We start from the raw sequence: 22,129 nt of genomic DNA on the forward strand, positions 1-22,129 counted from the left end.
TTTTTTATATTTATATAATTTATTACATTCAGCAAGTAAACAAAACTTGAAGATTAAAATGTGCAGAAGTTCGTTTCCTGTAGAGGAAACTTTTACTTTCTCACTAAGAAAATCAACAAAACATAGAATTGAACCAGGGGTTCACAAACTTTAGCAGTAAAGGATCCAGCTGCAGATCCTCATGATTGTAGATCCTCACCTGGTACAGATCAGAATGTATCTGGGATGGTGACTGGGGGAGGGAGGGCAGTTCAGATGGACGCTTCATACTGTGTATAGAGACGTCCAGTATCTAGGAGAACACAGGAAAATCCACACACATACAGAACTGTGCAAAAGTCTTAGGCCACTATTAGATTTGTTGTTTTAGCGCTGGTATAACGAGCATAAATGTCAGTCTCGTTATTAGAACACAACCACACAATACAGGAAACTTGTGTACAGTATTACAAACAGAAGAAACCATCAGGAAAACACCTTCTACAGGCTAAAGTGCACCACTGCTACCACTGCACTTGGGTCCTTCAGGTGGTGAGTCTGCTGTGGCAGCATAACTTCACCTCTCCGTTACAGTTCCTCTTGGTTAGCAGCGCTTTTTACCTTTCAGCTCTTCCATAAATCCATGTTAGCGTCTATTGTTAATAGTCCTGTCCTGTCCTGTCTGTCTTTCTGTCCTGAACACTTCTGCTAGTTCCTAACCTGTTAGCTGCTATTAGCAGAGGAGTTTAGTGTGGGGTGTAGAAACAAAGATACCTGCAGTATCTGAAATGATATTTGTTATTGATCAGTTTAGATGTAAAGTAGGTTTTTCCTCACTGTATATAAATGTCATATAAACGTCATTATGTTCTTAATTCACCTCCTTTTAGTTTTAGTAAATCTGGTATGAACAATTAACTTTCATTAAAAACTAACATTACAAAATAAAAGTTTATAGTTTAATGAACTTAAATATAAAGAAATATCTGAACACTGTAGTAAAACTGCTCCTTACTCGCTCTAATGAACCTGTTCAAACTATGTTTACATCATAGATACAGAAAATCATCAGCTTTATTTACATATTCTAACTAAATAAAATAGAACAATCCTTACAATCATGTTAGCTTTAGTTTAGCTTATAGCTTATCTTTAATCATAGAACTGATTACCAAACTCAGTAAGTCATTCCTGAATAAAATCTTCACATTTAAACTCTAAGTGACACATTAAAGACGTTTCCTCTAATGCAGGAGTAAAATTTATTCATTCTGGTACAAGAGTGAATCTGGAACTGCCGTCTACATCCGACCAGTCAGTCTCTCTTATTAACACCAGTTTCATTACATAGCAACAGAGAGAAAACAGCGTCTACAATCAACCTACAATCAGATCTAAACCTGCTGTAATAACTGTACTACTGTTTATAACTCAACATTTATTCACTATTATTCATTTCTACTGTTATTGATAAGAGAACTAACTATACAGAGAGGGGCGATTCAGATAAAGTTCATTTTTATAAATACTTTACTTTTATTATACAAATCAATTCTCCAGCATGACAGAATAAAATGAAGGTTACTTTACATACTCAATAAAAAAGCACTAGCATTACAGCGTTACATATTGAATTTACTGTGAAGAGTAAATAAAACCAACAAACAGCTCGTAGTGCAGCTGTAAAAGAATCAGATTAGTATGTTCTCCAGAACATTTCCTACTCTCATATTTCTAGGTTATGTAAGACAAGCTGCTGCATTAGTATTTATTTAATGTAATAATGATAAAAATATACTGTAACTGTAGAACATTTATCAGAATCAGTATTGGCCGGGTACACTTCATCTCTGGCTTGGTAAAGACCCAGCCTGTCTCCAACGTGCAGCTCCAGCAACACTCAAACACATCCTGGTGGGTTACAAGAACAGCTTAACTCAAGGTAGATCCACCTGACACCATAACCAAGTGCTGAGGAGCTCGGCCTTAGCACTCCAGCAAAAGAGAGTTACAACCAGTGCCGCCCCCTTAATGTCCAGAACACCTTCCCACAGTTCACATCCTTTAGGAAGAGGAAAACCAGCAGACTTATGTACACTGAGCATAGCCAGGGACTGGGAACTGCATGTGGACCTGAGCCAAAGACTCTTTCCATCTAAGATTGCAGTTACTGGACAGACTGTCACTAGAAGATTGAAGGGATGTGGAGCTTCTGATCTCTGTTCTGCCCATGGTGGAGCTTCAGCTTTCTAATGAAGGAAACATTTCATCTGGATACGAGCTGCAACACACGGGCTGGAGGACTTTGTTACCATAAACTGTAGCTAGAGAGAAAGAGAGACAAACATGAACAATAAAAATGAGCTTTTTTAAATAAACAAATCCAGAACAATCACTTTCTACACCACACAGAGCTGCTGTACAGACCTGCTTCAGATCTACTGGTAATGAAGAACATTTGATCTGTTTTAAAGGAACAAAACCAGAGTCCTAGAGATCTGAACCCATACAGCTGATACTTGTACACAGCGCTCCCGTATATTTGATCATCTTTTAAAATGTGTAATATGAGATTTATTTCCTCCTTATTTGCTGTTTTTGTGCTGTTTTACATGGAGACACAAACACATGAGCAGAATGCAGCACTGAATCAGACTGAGAAGGTCAGATCAGGAGTTTACCTGCTATTATTCTTTTATTACACATTTTACACCCCAGATTATTCTGATTTCATTCATCTTTCCTCTTGTGATGATGGAACCAGTTGTACTGACTGGGATGTTGAAGCTGTTTGTCATTTTAATATTTGAACATTATTATCTAGAAACGTTCATGTAATCTTTATATTTCTACATGTTAATATAGGGTGTGAATACTTTCTCCTCTGCCATGGGAGGAACTCAGTTTAATGTAACAGGAGCTACGTGGCTGTAAAAAGTTTAGGATCCTCTGTTATAATGAAACAGGAAGTCAGTAACTCACTCTAGTGTCTCCAGTTTACAGTGAGGATCCTTCTGTAGATCAGTGAGAAGCTTCACTCCTGATTCTCCTGGATTATTGTGGATCAGATTCAGATCTTTCAGGAGTGATGAGGAGTTTGATCTCAGAGCTGAAGCCAGAGATATAAAACCTTCATCTGTAATCCTGCATCTCACCAACCTGCAGAGAGAACAAGAACTCATCACTATTACATCTCACACACACACACACACACACACACACACACACACACACACACAAGAACTCATCACAGTTACATCTCACACACACACACACACACACACACTCACACACACACACACACTCACACACACACACACACACACACACAAACTAATCACTATTACATCACACACACACACACACACACACACACACAACTCATCACAATTACATCTCACACACACACACACACACATCACAATTACATCACACACACACACATCACAATTACATCTCACACACACACACACACACATCACAATTACATCACACACACACACATCACAATTACATCACACACACACACATCACAATTACATCTCACACACACACACACACACTCACACACACACACACACACAAACTCATCACAATTACATCTCACACACACACACACACACACAACTCATCACTGTTACATCTCACACACACTCACACACACACACACACACACACACACACACAAGAACTCATCACAGTTACATCTCACACACACACACTCACACACACACACACACACACACACACACAAACTAATCACTATTACATCACACACACACACACACACACACAACTCATCACTGTTACATCTCTCACTCACACACACACACACACACACACACACACACACACAACTCATCACTGTTACATCTCTCACACACACACACACACACACACACAACTCATCACAATTACATCTCACACACACACACACACACACATCACAATTACATCACACACACACACATCACAATTACATCTCACACACACACACACACACACACAAACTCATCACAATTACATCTCACACACACACACACACACAACTCATCACTGTTACATCTCACACACACACACACACACACACACACACACACACACACACACACACACAACTCATCACTGTTACATCTCTCTCACACACACACACACACACACAACTCATCACTGTTACATCTCTCACACACACACACACAACTCATCACAATTACATCTCACACACACACACACACACACACACATCACTATTACATCACACACACACACAAACACAAGAACTCATCACCATTACATCTCACACACACTCACACACACACACACACACACACTGTAAACTGGAGATACTGAGGTGAGATTATAACACACACACACACACACACACACACACACACACTGTAAACTGGAGATACTGAGGTGAGATTATAACACACACACACACACTGTACACTGGAGATACTGGGGTGTGTGTGTGTGTGTGTATGATGAGATGTAATTGTGATGAGTGTGTGTGTGTGTGTGAGATGTAATAGTGATGAGTTCTTGTGTGTGTGTGTGTGAGATGTAATTGTGATGAGTTCTTGTGTGTGTGTGTGTGTGTGTGTGAGAGATGTAATTGTGATGAGTTGTGTGTGTGTGTGTGTGAGAGAGATGTAATTGTGATGAGTTGTGTGTGTGTGTGTATGATGAGATGTAATTGTGATGAGTTGTGTGTGTGTGTGTGTGTGTGTGTGTATGATGAGATGTAATTGTGATAAGTTGTGTGTGTACGTGTGAGATGTATTTGTGATGAGTTCTTGTGTGTGTGTGTGTGTGTGTGTGTGAGATGTAATTGTGATGAGTTGTGTGTGTGTGTGAGGTGTAATTGTGATGAGTTCTTGTGTGTGTGTGTGTGAGTGTGTGTGTGTGAGATGTAATTGTGATGAGTTGTGTGTGTGTGTGAGATGTATTTGTGATGAGTTCTTGTGTGTGTGTGTGTGAGATTTAATTGTGATGAGTGTGTGTGTGTGTGTGTGTTGAGATGTAATTGTGATGAGTTCTTGTGTGTGTGTGTGTGAGATTTAATTGTGATGAGTGTGTGTGTGTGTGTGTGTTGAGATGTAATTGTGATGAGTTCTTGTGTGTGTGTGTGTGAGATTTAATTGTGATGAGTGTGTGTGTGTGTGTGTGTTGAGATGTAATTGTGATGAGTTCTTGTGTGTGTGTGTGAGATTTAATTGTGATGAGTGTGTGTGTGTGTGTGTGTGTGAGATGTAATTGTGATGAGTTGTGTGTCTGTATGTTTGTGTGAGATGTAATTGTGATGAGTTGTGTGTGTGTCACAGTCTGGTTGTGTTGGTCCGGATGCTGCGGTATCGTCTCCCAGACGGGAGCAGAGTAAAAAGTCCATGTGATGGATGGGTTGGATCGTCCACAATGCTGAGAGCTTTGCGGATGCAGCGGGTGTTAAAAATGTCCGTGAGAGATGGAAGAGCGACCCCGATGATCTTTTCAGCTGTCCTCACTACTCGCTGGAGAGTCCTGCGGTCCGACGCAGTACAATTTCCAAACCAGACAGTGATGCAGCCGCTCAGGATGCTCTCGATTGTTCCTCTGTAGAACGTGGTGAGAATGGGGGGTGGCAGATGAGCTTTCCTCAGTCTTCTCAAAAAGTAGAGACGCTGCTGGGCTTTCTTGGTGATGGAACTGGTGTTGAGGGTCCAGGTGAGATTCTCCTCCAGATGAACACCGAGAAATTTGGTGCTCTTGACGATCTCAACAGATGAGCCGTCGATGTGCAGTGGGGAGTGGTCCCTTAGTGTCTTTCTAAAGTCAATGACCATCTCTTTGGTTTTATCCACATTCAGAGACAGGTTGTTGACTTGGCACCAGTCCGTTAGATGTTGTACCTCCTCTCTGTACGCTGACTCATCGTTGTTGCTGATGAGTCCCACCACAGTTGTGTCGTCTGCAAACTTAACGATGGAATTCGAGCTGTGCATTGCTGTACAGTCGTGCGTAAGCAGAGTAAACAGCAGTGGACTGAGCACACAGCCTTGGGGAGCGCCGGTGCTCAGTGTGGTGGTGCTGGAGGTGTTCTTACCGATCCGGACGGACTGAGGTCTCTCAGTCAAGAAATCCAGGATCCAGTTGCAGAGAGAGGTGTTCAGGCCCAGCGTGCTCAGCTTTCCAATTAGATGCTGAGGAATGATGGTGTTGAATGCTGAGCTAAAGTCTATGAACAGCATCCTGACGTAAGTGTTCTTTCTGTCCAGGTGTGTAGAAGCCAGGTGAAGTGTAGTGGATATGGCGTCATCCGTTGAGCGGTTAGGACGGTACGCAAACTGCAGTGGGTCCATGGTGGGAGGCAGTAGGGTCTTAATATGCCTCATGACTAGTTTCTCGAAGCACTTCATGATGATAGGCGTGAGTGCTACGGGACGATAGTCGTTGAAGCATGACACAGATGACTTCTTTGGCACGGGTACGATGGTGGTCGTCTTGAGGCACGTTGGAACGATGGCGCTGCTCAGGGAGATGTTGAAGATGTCAGTGAATACATCTGCCAGCTGGTCTGCACATCCTTTGAGCACTCGGCCAGGAATGTTGTCTGGTCCAGAAGCCTTCCGTGGGTTGACTCTGTGCAGAGTTCTCCTCACGTCCGCTGTGGAGAGACGAAGCACCTGGTCGTCACATGGTGGGATCATCTTCCTCGCCAACATGTTGTTCTGCGCCTCAAACCGAGCGTAGAAGTCGTTCAGCGCATCTGGAAGAGAGGCATCACTGTCACAGACGGGTGGAGTCGTCCTGTAGTTGGTGATGGCCTGGATGCCCTGCCACAAGCGCCGTGTGTCACCGCTGTTCTGGAAGTGGCTGTGGATGTTCTGGCCGTGTGCGCGCTTTGCTTCTCGGATCGCCCTGGACAGTCTGGCTCTCGCTGTTCTCAGAGCCGGCTGGTCACCTGCTTTAAAAGCGGAGTCTCGGGCCCTCAGCAGTGCACGCACCTCTGGAGTCATCCACGGCTTCTGGTTGGGTCTGGAAGTGATGGTTCTAGTGGTAGTGACGTCCTCAATGCACTTGCTGATGTAGCAGGTCACTGAAGTCGTGTACTCCTCTAGATCAGTGTAATCGCCGTATGTTGCAGCCTCCCTAAACATGTCCCAGTCAGTGCACTCAAAACAGTCCTGAAGAGCAGAGATGGATCCTTCTGGCCAGGTTTTCACCTGTTTCTGTACAGGTCTGGAGCGCCTGACGAGTGCTCTGTATGCTGGAATTAGCATTACAGAGATGTGGTCTGAGTATCCGAGGTGGGGGCGGGGCTCCGCCCGGTACGCACCGGCGATGTTGGTGTAAACATTATCCAGCGTGTTCGCTCCTCTCGTAGCAAAGTCCACATGCTGATGGAATTTAGGGAGAACAGACTTGAGATTTGCATGATTAAAATCCCCAGCGATAATAAACTGTCCGTCTGGATGAATGGTCTGCAGTTCGCTGATGGCTCTGTAAAGTTCGCTCAATGCTTCCTTCGCGTTCGCACTGGGCGGAAGATACACCGCGACAATAAGCACGCTGGTGAATTCCCGTGGTAAATAAAAAGGTCTGCATCTAACAATAGCAAATTCCACCATCGGAGAACAGTACGCCACAACAAGCACAGAGTCCTTGCACCATTCGGTGTTAATGTAAACACAAACGCCTCCTCCTCGTGTTTTACCGGACTGAGCTGCATTTCTATCGGCGCGATACGATGCTAGCCCGTCTAGCTGAATGGCACTGTCTGGAATGTTGTCGCTAAGCCATGTTTCAGTGAAAATTAAAACACAACAGTCTCTGTACTCACATCGGGTCGTTCGCTGAAGTCTGATACAGTCCAGTTTATTCTCCAGAGAGCATGCATTTGCGAGGAATAACGATGGTAGAGCCGGCCGGCTTGGGTTAGCTTTTAGCCTAGCACGGACCCCGGCTCAATTTCCACGCTTCTGCTTCCTCGAGCACCGCTTGCGGCGCCCCCTCCCCCGGTCACCTGCTTCAGGTAACACCGAGGACTGCAGGCCTGGTTCGCGAAGTAGGCAGAGTCCATGCAGAGTTCGCCGCAGATCATCCCGCAGGTTAGTTTCTGACTGTTTTCTCAATTGTAGCAGTGTATGGCGGTTGTAAACTGAGTCAAAAGTGGTTTCCATACGTTTATAAACAAAACTGTCCTAAACAAACTTACAAACTTTTTCTGAAAACAACAAAAAACACCGTTTTTCGACCACAGAGCGACCGCTGCGTGTTAACGCGCCGCCATCTTGGATCAATCATGCAAGTGAGTGTGTGATGTGTGTGTGATGTAATTGTGATGAGTGTGTGTGTGTGTGTGTGTGTGTGTGTGTGTGAGATGTAATTGTGTGTGTGTGTGTGTGTGTGTGTGAGAGAGATGTAACTGTGTGTGTGTGTGTGTGTGTGTGAGATGTAATTGTGATGAGTGTGTGTGTGTGTGTGTGTGTGTGAGAGAGAGTGTGTGTGTGTGTGTGTGTGTGTGAGATGTAATTGTGTGTGTGTGTGTGTGTGTGAGAGTGTGTGTGTGTGAGATGTAATTGTGATGAGTGTGTGTGAGATGTAATTGTGATGAGTGTGTGTGTGAGATGTAATTGTGATGAGTGTGTGTGTGTGTGTGAGATGTAATTGTGATGAGTGTGTGTGTGTGTGATGTAATTGTGATGAGTGTGTGTGTGTGTGTGAGATGTAATTGTGATGAGTGTGTGTGTGTGTGTGTGAGATGTAATTGTGTGTGTGTGTGTGTGATGTAATTGTGATGAGTGTGTGTGTGTGTGTGAGATGTAATTGTGATGAGTGTGTGTGTGAGATGTAATTGTGTGTGTGTGTGTGTGAGAGTGTGTGTGTGTGAGATGTAATTGTGATGAGTGTGTGTGTGAGATGTAATTGTGATGAGTGTGTGTGTGTGTGTGAGATGTAATTGTGATGAGTGTGTGTGTGTGTGATGTAATTGTGATGAGTGTGTGTGTGTGTGTGAGATGTAATTGTGATGAGTGTGTGTGTGTGTGTGTGAGATGTAATTGTGTGTGTGTGTGTGTGAGATGTAATTGTGTGTGTGTGTGTGTGAGAGTGTGTGTGTGTGAGATGTAATTGTGATGAGTGTGTGTGAGATGTAATTGTGATGAGTGTGTGTGTGTGTGTGTGAGATGTAATTGTGTGTGTGTGTGTGAGATGTAATTGTGATGAGTGTGTGTGTGTGTGTGTGAGATGTAATTGTGTGTGTGTGTGTGAGATGTAATTGTGATGAGTGTGTGTGTGTGTGTGTGTGTAATTGTGATGAGTGTGTGTGTGTGCATGTGTGTGTGTAATTGTGATGTGTGTGTGTGTGTGAGATGTAATTGTGATGTGTGTGTGTGTGTGTGCGATGTAATTGTGATGAGTGTGTGTGTGTGTGTGGGTGAGATGTAATTGTGATGAGTTGTGTGTGTGTGTGTGTGTGTGTAATTGTGATGTGTGTGTGTGTGTGAGATGTAATTGTGATGTGTGTGTGTGTGTGTGTGCGATGTAATTGTGATGAGTGTGTGTGTGTGTGTGTGAGATGTAATTGTGATGAGTTATGTGTGTGTGTGTGTGTGAGATGTAATTGTGATGAGTGTGTGTGTGTGTGTGTGTGTAATTGTGATGAGTGTGTGTGTGTGTGTGTGTGTGTGTGTGTGAGATGTAATTGTGATGAGTTATGTGTGTGTGTGTGTGTGTGTGTGATGTAATTGTGATGAGTGTGTGTGTGTGTGTGAGATGTAATTGTGTGTGTGTGTGTGAGATGTAATTGTGATGAGTGTGTGTGTGTGTGTGTGTGTAAAATTGTGATGGGTTCTTGTGTGTGTGTGTGTGTAATTGTGATGAGTGTGTGTGTGTGTGTGTGTGTGTGTGTGAGATGTAATTGTGATGAGTGTGTGTGTGTGTGTGTGTGTGTGTGTGAGATGTAATTGTGATGAGTGTGTGTGTGTGTGTGTGAGTGTGTGAGATGTAATTGTGATGAGTTATGTGTGTGTGTGTGTGTGAGATGTAATTGTGATGAGTGTGTGTGTGTGTGTGTGATGTAATTGTGATGAGTGTGTGTGTGTGTGTGTGTGTAATTGTGATGAGTTATGTGTGTGTGTGTGTGTGTGATGTAATTGTGATGAGTGTGTGTGTGTGTGTTATAATCTCACCCCAGTATCTCCAGTGTACAGTGTGTGTGTGTGTGTGTGTGTGTGTGTTATAATCTCACCTCAGTATCTCCAGTGTACAGTGTGGATTCTTCAGTGCAGCAGAGAGCAGCTTCACTCCTGAATCCTGCAGCTTATTGTTACTCAGGTTCAGATCTCTCAGATTGTTGGAGTTTGAACTGAGAACTGAGGACAGAGCTGCACAACTTTCATCTGTTAGAGAACAACCATCCAACCTGAGAAAGAAAAGATGAAACATCAGATTATATATACATACACACACACACACACACACACAGACACACACACACACACTTTTTGTTTTAATGTTTGAAGTCGAAGTCCTAATTCATATCCTTCAGCTCACTAGAACATGCAGAAGGTGGATTTATTGATCTAAAAGTAAATACAGTGGTACCTCGGTGTATATCCTTAATCCGTTCCAGATCCTCGTCCAAACAGGACGTACACCAAACACATTTTCCCACAGGAAATAAAGGGAAATGATTAATCCGTTCCCATGAAAGAAATCCTGTTGTTATTGGCATGTTATACGTTCATGGGGTTGTATAAAATAATGTATAAAACAGATAGTTCCGGTCCTAAAATCTGATTGACTGAGCTGCGTTTAAAGCCGCTGTTAAATCCCTGATAAAAGCGCACCTGTGACCACCTCACATCATTCCATATTAATACGCCACTGAAAAGAAAACAAAAAGAAACTGTACAAACTTGGTTGAACACTATTTTAAGTCATGTACTATACATGGAAATGTCCACATTAATATAAACAGTAATCTTAATCATTAAGCGGGTGTTTCGTCCAAGAAATAGTGTCATAGTTTGCGAATGTTATGTTCGCCCTCATGTTGCCTAGCAACACGGCACACCGTTAACGGGACGACAGTACCTGTAGTACAGTACCTGAAAATTATATAGCGCGTTATAGCTATAGAGTTGTAGCGCGGGTTCGTTACTGAATGGTAGCAACTGGCGTAATGACGCTCGTGTCTTGGTCTCGCGAGAGATAAACAAGAGTAGTGCGCGGCGTCGTGACTGATTTTGACCCGTACAAGTTCTAGCATCCGAGTCGTATTCCAAATAAAGGTCGTATACCAAGCTACATTTTTCTTATCCAAACAGGACGTATACCAAGTTGGACTTATACCAAAGCAGACGTATACCGAGGTTCCACTGTATGTGAGAGTGTGTTTCCCTGCAAAGGTGAAGATGAATGAATGAATCAATACATTTATGTCGTGTGGTTCTTAATCTCCAGATTTTTTATGCTGTTTAAAACTGACAGAATCAGATTATTATAATAAAGTCATTTTACCAAAGTGTAAAACATGATGTTAAAACCTTAATAAATAAATAAATCTAGGTACACTTGCACAAAGTCAGGGTTTTCTGTAGGATTATAGTCGGTGTATGATTAACCACTTATACCAAACTGCTGATAATGATCATCATGGTCATATGTAGGTGGAAACACAGTCATGATCTGAAACAGAACCAGTTGTGTAGGAGGTTTAAAACTGGGTGAGGAACAGCCAAACTCTGCTACAAAGGTGAGGTTGTGGAACACAGCTTCATGTCACAGGTCAAACACCATGATAAGACTGAGCACAGCAACAAGACACAGGGTCGTTATGCTGCATCAGCAGGTCTCTCTTAAGCAAAGAGTTCAAAACAGACTGGAGTTCCAAACTCTTATGAAGAAGCACAAAGAAAAGAGCAACACTGAGGATTGTGGAGGTCGACCAAGGAAACTTAGTGCAGCAGATAAAAGAACATCATGCTTTCCTTCTAAATCAGAGGAAAACCATCAGCTCAACACCTTGGAAGTAAAGTGGCAACGTGCCAGATTTCATGATGCACCAAATGTTTCACTGCACTGTCACCTCACAGCAAGAAGGTCCTGGGTTCGATCCCCAGGTGGGGCAGTCCAGGTCCTTTCTGTGTGGAGTTTGCATGTTCTCCCTTTTCTGCGTGGGTTTACTCCGGATGCTCCGGTTTCCTCCCACAGTACAAAGACGTGCAAGTGAGGTGAATTAGAGACACTAAATAGTTCATGACTGTGTTTGATATTAAACTTATGAACTGATGAATCTTGGGTAATGAGTAACTACCGTTCCTGTCATGAATGTAACCAAAGTGTAAAACATGACGTTAAAATCCTAATGAATAAAAACTATTGGTGAAAGGTCTGGACTGCAGTTAGGTTCACCAGATCAGCCTGATGGATGATGGGATGGATGCAGTATGTGGTTTAACATCGTCTTGCTGAAATAAACAAGGCCGTCCCTGAAAGAGACGTTATCTGGATGGGAGTAAATGTTCTATAACATCTGTATACTGTTTAGCTTTGATAGTGACTTTACAGATGTGTACTAATGCAACGCCATCAGAGATGCAGGTTTATAAACTGAGCGCTGATAAGAAGCTGGATGATCCCTCCCTCCCCTCTTGAGTGTACAGAACACGGCGTCTGTGGTTTCCATAATGAATTTCTCATTTTGATTAATCTGACCACAGAACAGTTTTCCATTTTGTTTTAGTCTATTTTAAATGAGCTTTGTCCCAGAGAAGATGGTGACGTTTCTGGAACGTGTTAACATATGGCTTCATGATACAGCTTTAACTCGCATCTCTGGATTACACAGCGAATTAAGTTCATAGACGATTGTCAAAGAACAAAGAAATGTTAATTTATACATAACAAAAGGTGCATGGTTTGCAATAATTCCCAGATCCTGTGATGACGTCCAGATCCTGTCTTTCAGCAGCTGCCATACATAACAGAAGACTGTCGCCTGCAATCAAGACACTTACGAATCCTGTTCCCGCTACCTTCAAACAGTTCCTACTCCCCACCTTGTTAATGTGTGAACTTTCCCACACAACCATAAGGGCATTGCCACCATGTATATAAGATTAACTGTTCTTTTCTTCTGGATCACACTGCCCAGTCTTCTATGAGAGGCTTGTTGGTGTGATCCTTCTCTGCAGACAAGAATAAACCTCTTTTTCTTCTTATAATCCAGTCTTCAAGGTATTTATTAAAAGGGTTTTTTCCACCACACGATGATTTCTGAAATTGTTCAACAATGTTTAGATGCAGTTCTTTACAGATTGGTGAACCTCTGTCCATCTTTGCTTATGAGAGACTCTAAAATGCTCTTTTTATACCCAGTCATGTGACTTACTTGCTAGTTGCTCCCTCAGCTGTTTTCTTACTTTTCCAGCCTTTTGTTGCCCCCTCACAACTTTTTTTAAGATGTGTTGCTGCCATCATTTTGTAAATAATTTTCATGAAATGCTAAAATATCTTTCAGTATCTAATATGTAGCCTATCAGCTGTGTCCTAGAGGTTAAGGTGCTGGTCCAGTAATCAGAAGGTTACCGGAAACTGATCTTGTAGCCTCACCACTGCCAGGTTGCCCTTGAACAATGCCCTTAACCCTCAACTGCTTAGATCGTATACGGTCACAAATGTAAATCACTCTGGATGAAACCATCTGCTAGAGTTTAATGAAAGTTACCACACCGACTCACCAGGATTCCTTTTATCTTTAAAATGTGACACACACACACACACACACACAGGTTAGAATAAGTTGTGTTTAGGTGGATCAGAACCACTTCATGTTGCTGCACTACATTTATAATAACAGTAAAAAGCTGCTGCTGTGATATTAATGATGAAAATACTTACTCAGCTCTTCTGGATTCTTTCACCACTGGCAGCAGCTTCAGAAGACATTCATCTGATCTGTTATATTTCCTCAAATTAAAGTCCTTCAGATCATCTTCTGAGTTCAGCAACACAAACACCAGCGCTGACCACTGAGCAGGAGAGAGACTGATTCCACTGAGACATCCAGAACTATAGTGTTTATAATCAGGTTTTATTCTGTTCAGGTAAGTCTGGACCTCCTGCACTAGAGAATGATCATTCAGTTCATTCAGACAGTGGAACAGATTGATGGATTTCTCTGGTGAGGGATTCTCCCTGATCTTCTCCTTGATGTACTCCACAGTTTCCTGTTTACTGCGAGAGCTACTTCCTGTCTGTGTCAGTAGGTCTCCTAAGAGAGTCTGATTGGACTCCAGTGAGAGACCCAGAAGGAAGCGCAGGAAAAGGTCCAGGTGTCCATTCTCACTCTGTAAGGCCTTGTCCACTGCACTCTTGAGGAAATCAGACATGCTGGACTTGGTGAACAGATCAGACAGATCAGTGGTTTGTTGTTCTGCTGGATTTTTGCTGATGAAGCAGATAAATGCAAATAAAGCAGCCAGAAACTCCTGGACGCTCAGATGAACAAAGCTGAAGACCTTCCCCAGGTGTAACCCAAACTCCTCTCTGAAGATCTGGGTGCACACTCCTGAGTACACTGACACTTCTCTGTCATCAATACCACACTCTCTCAGGTCTTCTTCATAGAAGATCAGGTTTCCTTTCTCCAGCTGTTGGAAAGCCAGTTTTCCCAGTGCCAGTATCGTCTCTCTGGTCTGATGAGGGTCGGGGTCACATTTCCCATGATACTTTTGTTCCTTGTGTTTGATCTGAAAGATCAGGAAGTGGATGAACATTTGAGTCAGAGTTTTGGGGATCTCTCCACCCTCTGCTTCACCCAGCATTCTCTCTAGAACAGAGGCTGAAATCCAGCAGAAGACTGGAATGTGACACAAGATGTAGAGGCTTCTTGATGACTTCATGTGTTTGATGATTCTACTGGCCAGGTCCTCATCACTGATCCTCTTCCTGAAGTACTCCTCTTTCTGAGGATCACTGAACCCTCGTACCTCTGTTACCTGGGCTACACACTCAGGAGGGATCTGATTGGCTGCAGCTGGTCGAGAGGTGATCCAGAGGAGAGCAGATGGAAGCAGGTTCCCCTTGATGAGGTTTGTCAGCAGCACATCCACTGAGGCTGATTCTGTTACATCCCACACAGTCTTATTGTTCTGGAAGTTTAGAGGAAGTCGACACTCATCCAGACCATCAAAGATGAAAATGATCTTGTAGGTGCTGCAGTTTATTGATTTTATTCTTTTAAATTCTGGAAAAAAATAATAAAGAAGCTCCATCAGACTGAGATGTTTCTCCTTCATCAGATTCAGCTCTCTAAAAGAAAGTGGGAACATGAAGAGAACGTCCTGATTGGCTTTTCCTTCAGCCCAGTCCACAATGAACTTCTGCACAGAGACAGTTTTTCCAATTCCAGCAACTCCTTTAGTCAGCACAGTTCTGATGGACGTGTCTTTAAAGAGGTCGTTACATTTGATGGGTTTCTCCTGTGCTGTTGGTCTCCTGGATGTGGTTTCAATCTGTCTCACCTCATGTTCATTATTGACGTCTCCACTCGAACCCTCTGTGATGTAGAGCTCAGTGTAGATCTGATCCAGGAGAACTGATGATCCAGGCTGTGAGATTCCTTCATTAATTCTTTTATATTTCTTTATCAGTTTGGTTTTGAGGTTCTTCTGATAAACAGAGACCAGCTCTAATAAACAGAAGAACATGAAGAGAAATATTTTACTGTATGTACCAGAATATAAAATCTAAACTTATTTACTAATCTAATCTGTCTGATCATCTCTGATATCAGTTTGCTGCTATTAATGTTTTATTAGTATTAGCAAGAATAAAACTGAACTGAATATTAACCAACTAACTACCAGCACGACACACTTCACTATTATACACCTACACTAACTTTCAGAGGTTTGTAAATAATTATAATTTTTCAGTTTTTTTTAATTATTGTAGTTTTTAATTAAAATAACATTATATTGTAGATCTTATCAAATGAAAGTGATGGAATAAAACCAGCAGCTCTTACTGGTCTGCAGTGTGTTGGCTAAATCTGTCTGGTTCATCTTCTTCAGGACATGTAGAGTGATCTTCAGTACCTCCTCTCTGAAACTATATTGATCCTCCTCATCCTTCACCTCAGAGCATTCTGGGTAATCTGGACTCAGTATCTTCTTATATTTATTCAGCTCATTTTTTAACAGAGTGACGACTTTCTGCTCCAGCTCCTGATGAAATTACAGTAATTAGATATAAAAATGTTAAACCTACACTGGTACAGTCACCAAAATAATTGGTTCCCTAGTAAAGGTAAGACGTGGATTAATTAAAACATTAAGTAAAATTTAAAAAAGGTAAAATTAAAACTAAAATGTCTGTATTTATAAGAGTGTCACAACCTTAATTAAAATACTATAACAAAGCGTAGGGGTGTACAGGACAACTAGCAGTTGTTTAGAAGAAACTGACTTTTAGGAGTAGGTTATCTAGTTAGGTTTAGAAATAGAAGTACTGATCGATCGTGTGGTGATATGTTGGTGGATCATGTAACTAACGTATCACACTTGATCACAGTTCCAACACAGCGCTCACATCACTGTAGTTTCCTAATTATTATTTTTAATGAACTGATCAGTGTGTTTGGTGATCTGGTTTGTCACTTTAAACGACCTCTGGTTGTTTCCTGGTTAACTCACACCGTAGAGATACTGTGGGGTCAAATCCCACCTTAGGTCATCAGATAACATTTGTTTCCTTTGGCCTCTGATTATGTTCAGTTACTGCTCTTGGGTCTAGAATCAGCTTGGTGATGAGTCTGTGTACCATCTTTCTTCATCACTCATTACATTTATGAAATATATACTTTAAATAAGATTATTATATTTTAGGATAACAAATAAACTTCTTTCAACCACAAATAATCAATTGTGCCAATAGTTTTGCAGCTGACTGTAGATGACTGATGAGTTATAGTTTATTACACCACATAAACTGTAATCCTCTTTGATTAAGCATCACGTCACTGCTAATAGTATAACTGTGGACATTTCTGCAATATTAAAAAGAATAAAATGTTGTAGACGTGACTGATCACACACAAGTTCCACACAGAGTCTCAGATACACACCTTAAATACTGAATCCAACTCATTTCTGCTGCTTCGTTCTGATTTCTTTAATTTCTCTTGTTTTCTGTAAACAGTCAAAGCATTAAGTTCAATCTACAACCCCAAATCAGAAAAAGTTGGGACAGCATGGAAAATGCAAATAATAAAAACACAGAGTTTCTTACATTAACTGACTTTTATTTGATGTCAGACAGGATGGACCTGAGATATTTTATCTTTTATCTGCTCAACTTCATTTCACTTAATAAACATCCATTCCTGCATTTCAGGCCTTAAGATGTGCAGCTGTACGGGGGGGTCGTCATTTTCCCTTTCAAAATTCTCCACACATTCTCTATTGGGGACAGGTCAGGACTGCAGGCAGGTCAGTCATGTACAATACACGTTTCCACTGTGTGATGGTCCATCCTAGATGCCTCCGAGCCCAGAGAAGTCGATGTCGCTTCTGGACATGGTTAACATGAGGCTTCTTTTTTGCACAGTAAAGTGTTAAGTATGATTAGTGCAGTAACTCTGTATTGTAGAGCTGATAAAGGTTTGATAAACTAATCCCTCACCCATGTGGTTATATCAGCTAGTGTTGAGTGGAGGTTCTTGATGGCGTCTGAGGGATGGAAGATCACGAGCGTTCAGATTAAGCTGCACCCTCCACCTTTACACACTGAAATTCCTCCTGATTCCTTGAATGGTTTAATGATATTCTGCACTGTAGAGGGAGAACATGCAAATCCCTTCCAATCTTTCTTTGAGGTTGATTGTATTTAAACATTTCAATCATTTTCTCACACATTTGTGGACAAACTGGATCCTCTGATCATCTTTACTCATCAGAGACTCTCAGCCTTTCCTGGTGCTGCTTTTGTACCAAAGTATGGTTGGGCGGTATTGCCAATTTTCATATCGTCATCAGGAAATACCGCGGTATATGGTATTACCGTGGGGGGGGATTTAACAATCTGAACGTCAAACATTGCTTATCTTATCTGATCTATAATAAATACACATAAGTATAAATGCATGTGTATCAATTACACTTTAACACAAACATTAACATAACATTTAGCCATTGTAATCTCTCTCTGCCCACACAAAACAGAATAATAGCGGCTAAACACTTCAATATATTTCAAAAGTTAACTGCTTAGTTTATAGTTACAGATATTTCTTAAAAGTGTATGAACGTGTACGATTAGTTCTGCCTGTAATCCAGAATTAAGTTCTATACCGTAACAAAAAATATGAATGTAAATGTTCATGTTGCGATGACGGTGATGTAAAATAATGTTAAAATAATTCAAAGTCCAAATATTTGAGTGGTTAACGAGAACGCTACTTTACATGTCACACAAGCTCAGTGCAAAACACGAACACGGAAACGGTACAAATCCGATCTCTTCCCTACACACTCGCTCTCTACGCCCTATAGTGCACTTAACTTTCTTAAAGGGCCAGACTATATATTTTATAATTCACATTACACGACAGGTGAGACGTTCTTTTTTCTTAATATAGCGCTTTTATTTAGGAAAAAATAGTTCTTACATAGGCAGGAAAATCTATGGCAGACACGAGTCAGAACAGCGGATTGGGCGTAACGTTATTATCACTGTTTGCTCCTTTTTCTCAACACTTGTGCTGGATTTACACTGAAGATATATTTAGTAAATAAGTACATGTCCGCGCATGCACGCGCTCGTGTTCATTTCCTCTTGAACTGATAAAAAATGTTGATTTTGAAAGACGAGTCGTTTTTCAGTTTCTGCTTGTTAGCTCACAGCTAACGCTAGCCAGTGTGGCTCCTCACTCGTCTCTCTGTTATCACCTTACACACCTTACAGCCAATCAGTGAGCTCCAACCGCCTACCCCTCCCACCCCTCCCTCACTGTGGAGGCGCGCATGTCCTAAAGTCTCAGTTTTCAAGGTAAACCTGAAGCAGAAATTTGGCGCTTCACATTTAAAAAATACCGTCACCATTTTTAAATACTGCGGTATACTGTAATACCGTCATACCGCCCAACCCTATACCAAACCATGATTACAATCACCTGTTCACATCACCTGTTTAACATCACATCATTATTTAGTGTTTTCACCTCATTACTAGCACTAAATTACCCCCGTCCCAACTTTTTCTGGAATTATGTTTATTAATAAATGAAATGAAGTTGAGCAGATAAAAGATGAAATATCTCAGCTTCATCCAGTCTGACATCAAATAAAAGTCAAAGTCACAGTAAGAAACTCTTTGTTTATTTTATTTGCATTTTCCATCCTGTCCCAACTTTTTCTGATTTAGGGTTGTAAATTCTGTAAACAGCAATAAACATTCAGCAGCTGTTTAACATCATTCTATTGCCAAACTTTATCAGGTGGGGCTGGTTGTGAAGAACTGAATAAAATAGAAAATACAAGCTGACCTCAGATCAGTAGAACGCTCTCTGTCACTGAACACTGGTGGTTCTCCCTTTGACCGATCGCTCTTCATGGACACACTGCTGGGTTCAGGTGAGTCTGATCTTTTACTTTCCACTGACCTAAAGCACAGAAGAAAAACCAGTGGAGATTAAAATGTGGTTATTAAAACTGTGCTGATAAAATACTCATAATAGGTGGAAATCTGAATAATATAAAAAGATTTAGTCACATTTCCTAAAATCATCCTGACCTCAGATCAGTAGAACGATCTCTGTCACTGAACACTGGTGGTTCTTCCTTTGACCAATCACTCTTCATGGACACACTGCTGGGTTCAGGTGGGTCTGATCTCTCACCCTGACTCAGACTGAAACAAGAACAACACATGAAGAATCTCTGTTTTGCAGGTTCTCCATTATACACCACTTTTACTTTCTTCTCTCTTTAATAATCTGATAACGTCACTGTGAAGATCAGATACAAACTACAATCTGTAATGTGAGTCTAATAAACCAAACTAAACCTCTTAACCTCCACAGAGCCGCCGACACGTCCAACATCAATCCTGTTATTCATATCACAGAATATCTGGAGGACTATCAACTATAAAATGGACATTTGCTTTATTCTATTTACACATTTGATCATGAACATAATAAGGGGATGAAATAGTTGTATTTTATAGAAAGTAAAACACTATATGGTGAAAAGTATGTGGAGCACTTATCATCCCAAAGCCCTGGACATTAATGTGGAGTTGCAGCTCTTTTGTTTCTCCTTTGTAACCACGTCAAACTTCACTTTTTAGGAAGGATTTCCATTAAATTTAAAAATGCATCTATGAGAATTTGTGGCCAGTTAGTCAATCTAGATTCCATATCAATTCCAAAGGTGTTTAATATGTTTGAGGTCAAGGCTGTGTGTAGACCACTGGAGTACTTTGGACACAGACAAAAGTATCTGTGATTATTTAGAACGCTTAATGCTTTCACTCGTTATATTTTTGACATGTAAACAAATGTAGAATTTAATGCCTGCAGAAAAGTTGGGACGGAGGTGAACTTTGTGTCTACATAGCGATGCTGTTGTCATGAGTGCAGAATGAGGCCTGCCATCGTCTCGCTGAAATAATCATGAACTTCTCAGGTAAACATGTGACTTTATGTCTCTCTAAAATGACACGTATCCTCATCAGTGCTGCTTTTACACACATGCAGGTCACACATGAGCACTGATGCACCACCGTACTATGACAGGTGTTTGTTTTTGCACTTTTCACTGATACCAGCCTGGATGCTCCATCCTGTTGTTGGTACTGAGAACTTGACCATTATTCATGAGTTGATCTTCAGTCCAGAAAACCCACAGAAGCTTCTGCACAGAATTCATCTGAAATGAAGCGCTCCCAAACCCATGTGACTATATTTCTGAAGCAGTGTAATGGTTTCTCCTGCAGTGCTGTCTGAGGGGTCGAAGATAACGAGGTTTCCAGCCTCGCCCTACATGGACTGGGATTTCTCTGGATCTCCTGAATCCTTTACCAGTATTATGTATGGTAGATGGTAAAACACCTAAATGATTTGCAGTTTTATATTGAGCCAATAGAACTGTCAATCAAGATGTTTGGCACTAACCTACGACCCATCTTTGATTACAACCACTGATCCTTTGGTGGATCCTCCTTCTATACTCAATCATTCTTTCACCTGTTACCAGCTCACCTGCTTAGTGTGGAATGTGTCATAACAGTGTATCTTCAATATTCTATACATGTTTTACTTTGTGTTCAGTGTGTTGCAGGCATCATATTTAAAACTTGTTTATACTTATAAAGTAAGTTAAGTGTAAGAATGATGGTAAGATCATGATTAAGGCACTACCTAATCACATCACGGACCCTGAAATGAGTCGTTTCTGTGTAATAAGCAATTTAAGCTTCATGTTTAGTGATTTAACACTTTTCATTCGTGCAGTGTACGTCACAACATGGATGAGAATTTTCATCTGTGAGAATGTAGCTGGATGTTCTGGGTTTACATTCAACTATTAATGTAGCTGTGCTGTGTGTTGTTGCTTCTATTTATTTCATCGTTCGAGTGTAATTTAATAACCGACGTGAAATAACGAGTAGGGCTGTTTGTATATAAACAATAATTATATATTTTCATAGTAATTATACTATATTCAATAAAACTATGATATAATTATATAATAAACAATAAAACCATTAGAAACTGTTTTCTTGTTTATTCTTTATTACTCTAATAAGATTTGATGTTTGTTTGCTGCTGTAATGTGAGTAAATAATGAAGAAGTGTTTATAAGCAGCAGGGAGGAAATTAAAAAAGAAATGTACTGTTAACACCACATACTGAAACCCACACTGTTAACAGTATTCCATACAGCACCGGCTAATCTCAGTCTGTGGGGTTTAAATGTGATTTTTAATGTGACTCGTAAAGTATAAACAAATCAGAGCTTAAACTCTAAGTTACAGTGATTAAAACTATTACTGTTCATTCTAATAGTTCTGGTTAGGCTGAGTACACACACACACACACACACACACACACACTACATATATTACACTACTTATAACACACTGATAATAAACATAATCT

The 22,129-nt window shown here is 41.1% G+C and overlaps 1 protein-coding gene across 1 annotated transcript; it reads right to left on the reverse strand.

Moving 5' to 3' along the window:
* Positions 1–1,513: 1,513 nt before the first annotated feature.
* LOC134310011 (NACHT, LRR and PYD domains-containing protein 3-like) lies at positions 1,514–19,773 on the reverse strand. Its single transcript, XM_062991518.1, has 8 exons — positions 19,759–19,773; positions 19,511–19,627; positions 17,093–17,156; positions 15,995–16,193; positions 13,864–15,655; positions 10,208–10,381; positions 2,962–3,138; positions 1,514–2,303 (listed from the first exon to the last, which is right to left on the reverse strand). Exons 2-8 carry the CDS (start codon positions 19,576–19,578, stop codon positions 2,288–2,290), a joined length of 2,490 nt encoding a protein of 829 aa, XP_062847588.1. The 5' UTR covers positions 19,579–19,627; positions 19,759–19,773; the 3' UTR covers positions 1,514–2,287.
* Between the last annotated feature and the right edge of the window lie 2,356 nt (positions 19,774–22,129).

Source organism: Trichomycterus rosablanca, chromosome 3 (assembly GCF_030014385.1).
Source record: "Trichomycterus rosablanca isolate fTriRos1 chromosome 3, fTriRos1.hap1, whole genome shotgun sequence".
Classification (NCBI taxonomy): domain Eukaryota; kingdom Metazoa; phylum Chordata; class Actinopteri; order Siluriformes; family Trichomycteridae; genus Trichomycterus; species Trichomycterus rosablanca.

Coding starts and splice junctions, on each gene's coding strand:
- LOC134310011 (XM_062991518.1), bottom strand. CDS start 19,578: ATGAAGAGCGATCGGTCAAAGGGAGAACCACCAGTGTTCAGTGACAGA. Junction 15,656..15,994: donor AGCCAACACACTGCAGACCA/GTAAGAGCTGCT, acceptor TCTGTTTATTAG/AGCTGGTCTCTGTTTATCAG. Junction 10,382..13,863: donor AAAGAATCCAGAAGAGCTGA/GTAAGTATTTTC, acceptor TTTCTTTCTCAG/GTTGGATGGTTGTTCTCTAA.